The sequence below is a fragment of the Ornithorhynchus anatinus genome, chromosome 20 (genome assembly GCF_004115215.2).
Source record: "Ornithorhynchus anatinus isolate Pmale09 chromosome 20, mOrnAna1.pri.v4, whole genome shotgun sequence".
Taxonomy (NCBI): Eukaryota; Metazoa; Chordata; class Mammalia; order Monotremata; family Ornithorhynchidae; genus Ornithorhynchus; species Ornithorhynchus anatinus.
The window spans coordinates 9,852,529-9,865,149 of NC_041747.1; the positions used below are offsets into that span (position 1 = coordinate 9,852,529).

Below are 12,621 nucleotides of genomic sequence, written 5' to 3' on the forward strand. Positions count from 1 at the left end.
CCAGGCCCCACTCGAACACGGAGAATGAATCTTTCTATTGTCGCTGGACCTGGGGAGAGAACATAATCATCTCTTTGAGGGTTAAAAACAAAATCTCTCTTGGAGGCTTCTGGGGGAGTAGGTTCATCATAACTCAAATTTAAAGGATCAAAACACTGAGGCTTCCCATTCGTGACCTTACCACCGGCGACAATTATTCATTATAGGCGGCTGACTGTGAAAAATATTTTTATCAGTTAGAAATGACCTATCCTCACTCCCAGGAAAAGAGGAGGCAGCAAATCAGTCCAGAGATCCCAAACACTGTGGAATGGCTGCTTAACCTGTATCTGTGTTGAACTCAAAGTGTTGCATAATTTATATCGAAAATTCCCTCCCATACATCTGCTAAAATACTCCCTCTGACCTTCGCTCCCAATCCCAACTGTCTTCAACACAACTATAAATCACTGGGATGTGAGTAACCAATAACAAGCTAGCTTTTCTGCAGCCACGGAGCTCTCTCGGTTGATGTGTTCATGAGCTCGTTAGGACAGGTTATAAAAAGTGACCGAGTTTGTAAAATAACATTTCAATAACTGCTCTTAAAAAGCTATGAGCAGTTGGAAGTTGAGGTGAGTGGAGAGCAGGAGCCAGGCAATGGAATTGTCTCTCTTATGAACTTCCATCTTTAGACTATAACCTTCATAATCATGCCCTTGTTTTAATAATCCGCCTTTCCCCCACTCCCCCCACACACACTCTGACCTTATTGCCAAGAACTTTGTCACTGAAAAGAAGCAGCTTCTCAGTGGTAACAGCAGGCTGAATTTTGGTGGATAATAAATGCAAGCCTTTCTTGCTTTCTGAACTACAATGGGGGAAGGAATTCATGGAAGATTACTTGAAAAAAGCTGTACATATTCAAAGCAGCAGGGCCTAATGATGTGCTCCCTGGGGTATTTAAGGAATGTTTGTCAGAACCATTAGCCATTTTCTTCTCTTAAAAAACAACAGACATGCTCAGGAGCTCAGAAAGAGACCCATATTTAAAAAGAGGAAAACAGATGACTTTTCTACCCAAGTCAATTTGCCTGATTCCTGCAAAGTTATTAAAGCAGATCAGACAATCAGTTGTATTTTGAATGCTTATTCGTTGCAGAACACTGTACTAAGTATTTGAGAGAGTACAGTACAACAGAATTAGAAGACATTTTTCCTGCTCACAATGAGCTTAGAGTCTAGGAAGGATCCACCTGCAGCCCCGTAGGACAAATCAATCATATTTATTGATGGTTTAATGTGTTCAGAACCCTGTATTAAGCACTTGGAAGAGTACAATCTAACAGAGATGGACAAGTTTCCTCCTCATGAGTTTGCAGTCTAGAGGACAGCACCACCAACTCTTGGTCATTCCCCCAGCATAGGGATTGGGTTGAAGTGAGAAAGGGAAACTTAGAAAATTTTAATCTGGCTTTGTATGGTACTCTGGATCCTTTTTGTAACAGTGATGTTGCAGTGAAAAATTTCAGCATCCCTTAAGGGAAGTTTTTCTGCTGCACCATTTTGTGAGAGAGAAGCACATTAATTGGCCAATATTTGATCAGATGACCTGTTGGAAACAACTGACATCTCTTCTGAAATATTGAACCATAGGAACTGAGCAAAATTCAAGCAGGTGCCACCTCATCCAGAAGAACAGGGTTTTCAAATGCTCTTGATTAATCTTCCTGAAGGTCAACTCTATCCTTCTGGGCATATCTGAAACACCCATGAGATGAGCGATTGAACTTCATACTTCCATATTAACTAAAATTATGAATACCTTCTTAAAGGCAATCTGGTTGTTTTTTTCTAAAATGCAGACAGCTGAAACAGCATTAATTAATGTTTGCTTGCAAAGCCTAAGTCCACATCACTCTGTGTTGGGAGATAGGAAAGATCCTGCCAGTGGACTAGTTCTTGATAGTAGTTGCCTTTCTTTTCACCCTTTTTCCTCCTTCCCTATCTTCCCTTCTTCTTCTCTTCCCTATCTTCTCTTCCCTCTCTTTCCTCCCTATCTGCTTCCCCCTCCTAGAATTTCCTAGCGAGCACATTTTGAGAATCAATGCCTTTTTCACTACTATTATTAGATAAATCGATTTGCTGGAACAGCAGGCCAAAGTGGTATTGACCCAGAATAAGAAGGTAAGAGGCAACCGGCTCCAGGCTCTTCCCCATTTCCGGCTACTGGTTCAATTATTATTTTATTTTCCTTTATTTTTGAACCCTTCTAGCGAAGGTGACTGCCTCCTGAAGAGTCTTCTCAGGAGAAAGAGAAGCAGCGTGTCTCAGTGGAAAGAACCTGGGCTTGGGAGTCAGAGGTCATGAGTTCAAATCCTGGCTCTGCCACTTGTCAGCTGTGTGACTGTGGGCGAGTCACTTCACTTCTCTGGGCCTCAGTTACCTCATCTGTAAAATGGGGATTAAGACTGTGAGGCCCAAGTGGGACAACCTAATTACCTTGTATTTACCCCAGCGCTTAGAGCAGTGCTCTGCACATAGTAAGCGCTTAACAAATACCAACATTATTATTATTAGAAAGAGGCGATAGGTGGGAGGGGAATGAAAAGGAGGAGGAGGACTGTCAAGGGAGGGGGGGCGGTTGCTATGGAAACGGGAACGCCGAAGCGGGTTAATGGCGGGAGAGGCCCAGGGGCGCGAGGACGCGTTCAGCCAATCAGGGGCGGGCGCGCTGACGTCATAATTCGCCGGGCGCCCCCGCGGGCTTCGGGCGGGGGCCGGCAAGGGGGCAGGCCGGACGTCGCCGACAGGGGGCGCCAGGCCGAGCCTGGCCGGCGCCGGGGACTATTTTCTTCAGGCTCCTCCTTGAGGGCAGGGGTGTGAGGAGGCGGAGAGTGACGTTCGCCTTGCGAGTCACGTGGCCTTCCCTTTGAGACGCTGCACAGGTGAGTTACTCCGCCGCCTTCGTTCGGGCAGTCGGGGCGGTGCCCGTGTGTGCGCATGCGCGGCGGGACCATCACGAGGCTCCCCAGCCCTTCATTCATTCATTCATTCATTCATTCCGTAGTATTTATTGAGCGCTTACTATGTGCAGAGCACTGTGCTAAGCGCTTGGAAGCCCAGTGCACTTTGGTTTTTTTTTGGTCCTTGCTGATGCATTTATTGAGCACGTCCTAGGTGCAGAACACTCTCCTGAGCGCTTAGGAGAGTACAATATGAAGGAGCGTGGAGAGGTGGATAGAGCAGGGGCCTGGGAGTCAGAAGGTCCTGGGTTCCAATCCTGCCTCTGCCACCTGTCTGCTGGGTGACCTTGGGTAAGTCACTTCACCTCTCTGGGCCTCAATCCCCTCATCCGTAAAATGGGGGTGAAGACTATGAGCCCCGTGGGGGACAACCTGATGACTTTGTATCTACCCCAGCGCTTAGAACAGTGCTTGGCACCTAGTAAACGCTTAACAAATACCAACATTATTATTATTATCCTTAAAATGGGGATTGAGACTGGGAGGCCCCCGTGGGACAGGGACTGTGTCCAACCCAATTTGCCTGTATCCACCCCAGCGCTTAGTGCTGTGCCAGGCACATCGTAAGTGCTGAATAAATACCATAATTATTATTACAATACAACAAAATTAGTGGCCAAGTTCCCTCAAGCTCCTACTGTGTGGCAGGCCCGGCACTAAACGCTGGGGTATTCCATTCAAGCGGTGTTGCTCAGTGGAAAGAGCCTGGGCTTGGAAGTCAGAGGACATGGGTTCTAATGCTGGCTCTGCCACTTGTCAGCTGTGTGACTTTGGACAAGTCACTTCACTGGGCCTCAGTGCCTTATCTGTAAAATGGGGATGAAAACTGTGAGCCCCACGTGGGACAACCTGATTATCTTGTATCCCCCCCCATGCTTAGAACAGTGCTTGGCACGTATTAAGCACTTAAATGTCATTAATTATTATTAGAATAAGCGCTTAGTACAGTGCACTGCACATAGTAAGCACTCAAATACGATTGAATGAATTGTATTTATTGAACATTTACTGTGTGCAGGGCACTGTACTAAGCACTTGGGAGAGTACAAAAAAACAAACTGACACAAGCTTAATCAGGTTGGACATGGTCCTAATCCATATTTTACAGATGAGGTAACCGAGGAGCAGAGAAGTGAAGTGATTTGCCCAAGGGTCACCCAGCAAACTATTGGTGGAGCCAAGATTAGAACCCAGGTTCTTCTGACACCCAGGGTTCTATCCACTATTCATTCAGTTGTACTTATTGAGCGCTTACTGTTTGCAAGGCACTGTACTAAATGCTTGGGAGGTTACAATATAACAATAAACCGACATATTCCCTGCCCACAACAGACTTGCTTTGCTGCTTCTCACTAGGCAGCAGGAATATGCCCAGGAGTCTGGGTCTGGCCCTTGGGAAATTGGAGATCCCAAGATTCAGGTCTAGGTTGGGCAGAATAATGGATGTTGTCCCAGGCCGGGAGCTGCTACTTGGAGTCAAAATCTTAGGGACAATCCTTTCCTCAGATGGCCTTGCATTTAGAAATAACTGATTTAGAAATGGAAATAGACTCCAAGACAGACAGCATGGCCCAGCGAACCGGGGAGGAGAGCGGGAGCCGAGAGCGTCAAGGTTAAATCTCTGCTTTGCCACGGATTTGCTTGTGAAGCCTAAGAAGGCGAGCCCATTAACCTCCGCGCTTCTAACTGTGAAATGAGTGATTTCTGGGAAGAGGAAGGATTAATGAGTGATTATTTTTGGCACCACATGATGCCGAACAACCACCTTAGATGTCCTCTATTTTCCTTCTTTAGAACCCCAGGATAAAACTCAGCATGTCTTCTTTATCCAACTTTAGATGGAATAACGGACTCTAGAAACTTGAAGAGAACTGTAGGATTTGGTTTACTAGGAATTGCGAGATCTTGGCTGGAAGGGGTGGCCGTGAGAGTTTATAATCTTAAACTGTAGCATGAACCTCGATAGGAACGAGGGTATTACTGATGGACCAGCTCCGGTCAAGAGCTGCTGTTTCCTGAAGTGACCGTTGATAATCTCTGCAATTCTGGATTTCAGACACCTTTAGTTGGAGAAATCACAGTTGAGTCAGTACTGACAGCTCAAAAGTGTGACTTTAATAATATGATAATATAATATGACTTCAATAATGTGACTTTTGTAATTTGAGGAGTGTGGTCTAGTGGAAAGAGTATTGGGCCTGGGAGTCAGAGGACCTAGGTTCTAATCCGACTCTGCCATTTGCCTCTGGAGTGACTTCGGGCAAGTTACTTCTCTGTGTTTCAGTTTTCTCATCTGTAAAATGAGGATTAAATACCTTTTCTCCCTTCTATTTGAGCTGTGGATGGAATTGTGCCCAACCTAATAATAATAATAATAATGTTGGTATTTGTTAAGCGCTTACTGTGTGCCGAGCACTGTTCTAAGTGCTGGGGTAGACATAGGGGAATCAGGTTGTCCCACATGGGGCTCACAGTCGTAATCCCCATTTTACAGATGAGGGAACTGAGGCACAGAGAAGTTAAGTGACTTGCCCACAGTCACACAGCCGACAAGTGGCAGAGCTGGGATTCGAACTCATGAGCCCTGACTCCAAAGCCCATGCTCTTTCCACTGAGCCACGCTGCTTCTCCAGCCTGATAAAGTTGTGTTTACCACTGTGCTTAATTAGGCACAAACATACAATTATTATCATTATTATCATTGTAATAGAGAAGCAACATGGCCTAGTGAATAGAGCCCAGACCCGAGAATCTGAAGGACCTGGGTTCTAATCCTGCATTTGCCACTTGTCTGCTGTGTGACTTTGGGCAAGTCACTTAACTTCTCTAGGTCACGGTTACCTCATCCGTAAAATGGGGATTAAGAATGTTGCCCTATGCGGGACATGACCTGTGTCCAATGTGATTAGCTTGTATCTATCCCAGAGCTTAGTTCAGTGCCTGGAACATAGTAAGCACTTAACAGATACCATTTAAAAAGACTTCTTTAGCTCTCTTTTCTTTGAAGATCAGCATATGTGTGATCTCATTTATCCTTCAGTTTGATCTCATTTATCCTTCACCTTCCGTGAGTAGGGAAGCAATAGTACTGAACTTATTTGGGGATTTAAGATAGGAGAAAGTTTTAAAAATAAGGAACTCTATTATCTACCACATATCATTAAATAAGGATTTGTAATGAACCTTTCTCCCTCATTCAATTCAGAGGGGCCTTGAACCTAGGACCTTTGATCCCTGAAAACTGGGTCAAGTCAGAACCAATTTGCAAATACGAACAATGTAATAGGTGGGGGATTAGTTCCTGAGCTGAGGTTGGTTAGTGCTATTTTTACCAAATTACCCAGAATTGTGAAAAGTTATAGGTGAGTAATATACCTACCCCAATGTACTCAAATGGCAAATAGCAACCCCTTTGAAATAAAAATAACCCAAAATGTTAATTATGGCATATAAAAATGTAGTGCTGTAAAAGATGCATTATCCCTATCTTCAAATGATCTAAAAAGTGTGGCCCAATTTTAAAGACTTTTTTTTATAGCCCCCCTTTTTTATATTTAAAAAACAGATTCAGAGTGAGTCCTGGGTGGGTGAAGTTTTCAGGGGGTTTTGAGATCCGTTTTGAAGGGTTCAAATAATTATGGTATTTAATTTTACTATATGCCTCCCTCCCCCCTCATATCTAATAATGTAATTGTGTGCCATGTGCCAGGCAGTATATTAAACGGTGGGACAAACTACCACTCTCTCCATCTTCAAAGCCCTACTAAAATCTTATCTCCTCCAAGAGACCTTCTCTTCTAAGCCTTCATTTCCACTCTCCTCTCACCTGTGCACTTGGCTACATCCTCCTTTAGCACTTTGATACTCACCCCAACCGTACAGCCCTAATGTACATGTCCTTATGTACATTATGTAAATTATGTACAATTTCCCCTACCTGTAATTTATTTTAATGTCTCTCTCCCTGTAAGCTCCCTGTGAGGAGGGTTTTGTCTACAACTCTATTGTACTGTACTCTCCCGAATGCTTAGTAGAGTGCTCTGCACTCAGTAAATACTCAATAAATACTACTGATTGATTGATGAAATAGCATGAGCCTGGCAGTCAGGAAATCTGGGTTTTAATCTTCACCTCTTGCCTGCTGTGTGATCTTGGACAAGTCACCTCTCTGTGCCTCAGTTTCCTCATCTGTAAAACAGGGGTGAAATACCTCTTTTCCCTCCCCGATAGACCATGAACCCCCACATGGGATAGAGACTGTATCCCATCTGCTTATAATGTCTCCAGGCAAGGAAGGTAATTGACACACTGTAAGCACTTAATACTACTATAATGATTATTTTGATGATTACTAGGGGTACATTTTGTGAGGAATCAAGTGTGGGCTCTATCTTTTGGTTCTGTCCTTCAGAATCCTCTTCAAAATAAGTTATTCTGAACCTAATAGGAGCAAAATCTTTAAATAACTAAAAAATCAATATGTCACTTGTTTTTTAATGACCAACGATATTTCTTCCCTTTTTTTATTTTGGTCCCAGGATGATGCATTGACTTTGCCTGACGCTGAAGATTTTCATCAGTCTAATGCGCCGCCAACATGTTCAATGATTGCAAATTGTCACCATCTGGGGGAAACAGTTCCTCATCAGAAACGTCACTTTCTCCAGCCGACTCCAAGCCCTCAGCATTGCCTCTCACTGTCGAAAATGTTAAGAAACTGGAGCAAGAATATTTGGCAACTCAGCAGCTTCCTTCCACTAGCACGGTAGAAGAGTACATCGAGCAGGCTAACCTCTCACTTCTGCAAAACCAGAGCTCCGTCCCCGAAACGCTCTGGGAGGAAGAAACTCCAGCAGACTTAGACACCTTGAACCAGTCGGAAATTCCAGAAGAGGGTGAAGTTGTAAATGAGGATCTCTTTCTGACACCCAAACCGCTTGATGACAAGGAGGATGTTGAAGGAGCTCAGACTCAACCAGAAAAGTCTGAAATAGAGCTGGGTCCAGAAACGTCTAAGAAAGGTACAAAAAATGGTGATTGTTGTAGCATTTTGCAAATGGTGGCACAATAACCAGAACACTTAGAAAAAATCGAGGCCCGGGAGAGGGGTAACAGGTGGTTCTTCTTGGAAGTACTCACCTGTTTGAGGTAAATTGCCTCTTCAAGGTGGTCAACTGGCTTTCCTGTTTTTTTAATGTTAATTGTTAAGCGCTTACTATGTGCTGGGCCCTGAACTAAGCTCTAGGGTACATACAAGCTAATCATGCTGGACATAGTCCATTTCAGTCAATCATATTTATTGAGTGCTTAATGCATGCAGAGCACTGTACTAAACACTTGGGAGAGTACAGTACAACAGTCACATTTCCTGCCCACAAGGCCGAAATACCAGCTGGCTCCAAGCCAGCAAACGCCGTGGCACTGGGGCAGGAAGGAGGGAAGTGGGAGCTCTGCCAGCTGTAGGGAGGAGCCATTCATAATGGGAGAATAGATTCTCTGCACATCCGGGAGACTACTCTAAACCCATCCAGCCACTGCGGTTGTCCCAGGTGCAGTGAGGCAGCAGGAAAATCGGACCCAAAAGAGGGTAGTGGGAAACCACAGCCCCTTGTTCAGCTCTCCCTGCTCAAGACCACAGAAATACCGGTCTCAAAGTCTTCCACTATCTTGGCACGGTCAGAAGGGTTCAGGGCCAGGCACCGCTCTCCGAGCCTGATGCCATAGACAGGAGAACCAAGATCTTCTCTGCTAGAGGTCCTGGATGGGGGGAGAAGGGTAGAGGCAGAGAGAGGCAGTTTGGCCTAGTGGGAAGAGCTCAAGCCTGAGAGTCAGGACTTAGGGTCTAATTGCAGCTCTGTCACTTGGCCTGCTCTAGAACTTGGGGCAAGTCCCTTAACTTCTCTCCCCCTCTGGCTCCTCATCCTAGCATGGAGTCCCAAAAGAACCCCTACCTCTGCTGTAAAGTGGAAACTAAACCGCCAGTGTTATAACCGCGTCTGTCTGATATCAAAAGCGTCCAGAAACATCCCCAGCTGTGAGAATCCTTTGTACTTGAAAAGCATCTTCTCAGCCCTAATTTTTCTTTCGAATATTTTGTCCTTTAAAATGTAAAAAGGGAATCATTAAAAAGACTCGAGGTGAGTCTTGGTACCATGACACCATTTCGTCTGCGGTATGGAAATTAAAGAGCAAGAAGCTGCTGGAATTAGTAATGTCTCTAACTTGTTCCCAGAGCCAGTCTAGGGAAAAAAAATTGATATTTGTTGAGCAGTTACCATGGGCAGAGCACTGTACTAAGGACTTGGGAGAGTACACCAGAGTAAGTAGACACATTCCTTACTCTCCAGGATATTATACACCTAGTGGGGAGACAGACATTAAAATTACCTTTAGGGGAAACAAAGAGTATGTACACTCTAGATGATGGGGGGAATATAAACATTTACTTATGTGTTTTTAAAGAGACATCTTTTTTTTTTGCTTTATAGTAACTGTGCCAAAAACTCTGTCATGGGCACCGCAACTTCTCAAGAAATCAAGGTAATGCTATATATCTAATTTAATGATGGGGCTGTGGGAATCTGACAGGTTAAGATAATGGCAGACCTCTGCCATTTCCGACTACTTTGCGTAAGGCACATAGGGACCCCGAAGTTTCCTGCCTGCCTTGTGACTTTGAGCAAGTCACCTGACCTCTTCGGGCCTCAGTTACCCCATCTGCAAAATGAAGAGAGTATTGCCTGCCTTTTTCTACCTTAGAGGGATGTTGTGACGGCAGAAATGACAAGTAATAATAATCATAATAATTATGGTATTTGTTAAACGCTTATTAAGTGCCAAGCGCTGTTCTAAACGCTGGGTAGCTACAAGTTAATCAGGTTGTTCCATGTGGGGCTCACAGTCTTGATCCCCATTTTCCAGATGATGTAACTAAGGCACAGAGAAGTTACATGGCTTGCCCAAGGTCACACAGCTGACAAGTGGTGGAGCTGGGATTAGAACCCATGTGAAAACACTTTGGAAAGGGAAATGCCATATGCAATCAAGGTTTTATTTTTAAGCACTCAGTACTGTGCTCTGCCCAGAATAAGCACCCATTAAGTTTTTTCATTCCATTTTACAGGCAAGGAAACAGGCACAGAGAAGTGAAGTGATTTGCCCCAGGTCTCACAGCAGGTCCCAGGAGGAGCTGGGATGAGAAGCCAGGTCCTCTGATTCCCAGGCTGTACTCTTGCCAGTAGGCCACGCTGCTTCTCAAACTCTCCCTTCTTCCCAGTTCTCCCATTCATAGCAGGACTTCCCAGGAAGAATTTCAGAGCCGGCGTGGTGCTGAAAGGGGAGACCCATTTAGTCGCTAACTGGAACCTGTTTTCAGTGAATCACCCTGAAGATGCTCACAACGTCTCTGACTCGAATCTCCCCTATGTGTGGGTGAGGGGCATCTGTGCTTTGCTCTGCCACTTACCTGCTATGTCACCTTGGACAAGTTCCTTCGCTTCTGTGGGCCTCAGTTTCCCCATCCCCTTCCCACTAGACTTTGAGCCCCGGGGCGAGCATTGCCTGTGTCCGATCTGATCAAATTATATCTTGAGCCAGAGACCCTGGGTTCTGATCCCAGCTCCTCCACTTGTCTGCCATGTGATCTTGAGCAAATCACTTAACTTTTGTGTGCCTCAGTTCTGTCATCTGCCAAATGGGGATTCAAAACCTGTTCTCCTTCCTACTTACTCACTTACTCTCTCAGTTCCATTTAGGACCTGATTATCTTGGATCTATCCCAACGCTTAGTTCAGTGCTTGGCATAGAGCAAGCACTTATCAAATACCACAATCATTGATTATTATCACATACCCCAGTTCTTGGTACACTACTTGGCTGATAATAAGCACATAATAATATTATTTGGTGGTAGTAGCTGAAGATGGCCGAGTCTTTGGCACTAACAATCTCATATGGCCCATTCACAGGGAATCCGAGACCGACACTTCCAGTTCCCATCAGCATTTTATCCGCCAATCCTTAGATGGCAGAAAATACCAAGTGGAGGATTTAGCGACCCAGACAGATTGGAGTTATCCATCTTTCAGTGAGCAGCGTAAGCCAAACTGCACTTTATTAGCCGTCCAAATGGCAGGCTCAAAAACCAGCCTGTAGTTTAGTGGTGAAAAATGGCTTCAAGTCATCAATGAGGACGGGAAGCTATTTTAAGCGTGTTGAAATATTGTGACAGGCTGAACGCCTCTCATCACCGGTGTCCTAACTAGCGTGGCTTTGTGGGAAACGCTCTCTTCACGGAGCCAAAGGGTTCTCGTAGCACGGTGTGTAGGCGGTTGGTGTCTCACCCCGCTCGACTCCCTTCCGAGAAGCTTTTTTTATCGGTGTCAAGATGGGCCTTAAATCCTTCTGTTGTTCTCGGTCCAGGGTCTAACATGGGGTTCTCCATGGCTTGCAGAGGAGATTTCCAGTGTCACCCCCCTTCCCTCCTCACCCCGTTACCCCTAAACATTCAACCTTCTCTATGGGGCACCAAATCAAGAGTGGTCATGGGAGAGAAGGCACTACAGTGCTTTCTGAGAACTAGTGACCGTAGTAGGCAGAATTGGTCAAAGCCCCAAACCAGAAACTAGTTCTTGTTACCTAGGGCCATCCTGCTAGGCCATGCTCACCCAGGTGGGCTGCTGTGCCTCAGTTTTCCCATCAGAAGACTGGGAATAGCATTAATTCCCTCATAGTTCGGGTCTCACCCTGCCATTGAGAAAGGAACAGTTTTAGGCTTTAGGGGAGGGCACGGTGGGAGGAAGCCATGCTGAGGAGGAGGGTACTTATTTTGTGGGATGTGTTCTGAAAGATTGCACACACCTCCTAAAGGGAGCAGGAGAAATCAGGCCCAATGTCTCTCAAAAGCTCTGTGACGGCTGGATGAAAAAGGAGATGGAAATTCAGAGCTTCTTTTTTAAGGCTAATTTGGAAAATCTGACAGCCTCTATCCTTTTGACTAAGATTTAGGGTCTGAGGAGAGACCTCCTCGGGTATGACCTCATTGCTTCTCTGAATATTTCCCGGCAACTAGGAAGCATTCTGGGCCATAAAAACTGAACCTACCCCTGCTCTAGGGGCAAAGGACCCATTTAAAGTCAGCGTAGATGGAAGTAGAGCCAGGCGTAAAGCGGTCCACCCACAGATGACCAAAGCCAATTTGGTGGCACTACTCACTTATTCTACATCTTCACGCCCAGAATTCAGAAGTCTCCAATGCACCTTCCAAATTGACTCACATCTACTATACATGGGGTGGTATTATTATCAGTTATTAGTAATATTATTATGATCTTCATCGGTTATATGATTCCCTCTCAAAAAGAATAATTAAACACTTGCTCTCCAAGTATTTTAAGTCCAAGCCACTCCCCCATCACTTCATCCCATCTCTTCCTGAATAATAATAATTGTGCCAACATTGTTCCCAGTGGTTAGAACAGTGCTTCGCACATAATAAGCACTTAACAAATGCCATCATTATTATAACTGAGTGCTGGGGTCAATACAGATCTTTTGTTCTCATTTTGCAGAGTAGGAACTGAGGCCCAGAAAATGACTTGCCCTAGGTCACACAGCA

At 45.0% G+C, this 12,621-nt stretch overlaps 1 protein-coding gene across 6 annotated transcripts in view; it reads left to right on the forward strand.

Annotated features, from left to right (window-relative positions):
- ERICH6B (glutamate rich 6B) overlaps positions 1-12,621 on the forward strand; it is a 62,255-nt gene that overhangs the window by 31,896 nt on the left and 17,738 nt on the right. For 2 of the 6 annotated variants that reach the window (XM_029048153.2, XM_029048155.2), the window contains exons 1-4: positions 2,768-2,927; positions 7,544-8,026; positions 9,494-9,545; positions 10,973-11,091. In XM_029048153.2, the coding sequence (XP_028903986.1) occupies positions 7,603-8,026; positions 9,494-9,545; positions 10,973-11,091 (595 nt within the window). In that variant the 5' untranslated portion in view covers positions 2,768-2,927; positions 7,544-7,602. Of the gene's footprint in view, positions 1-2,767; positions 2,928-3,257; positions 3,297-7,543; positions 8,027-9,493; positions 9,546-10,972; positions 11,101-12,621 lie in introns of those variants that run through there. The other 4 variants (XM_039914890.1, XM_029048151.2, XM_029048146.2 and 1 more) reach the window with 4 other exon arrangements.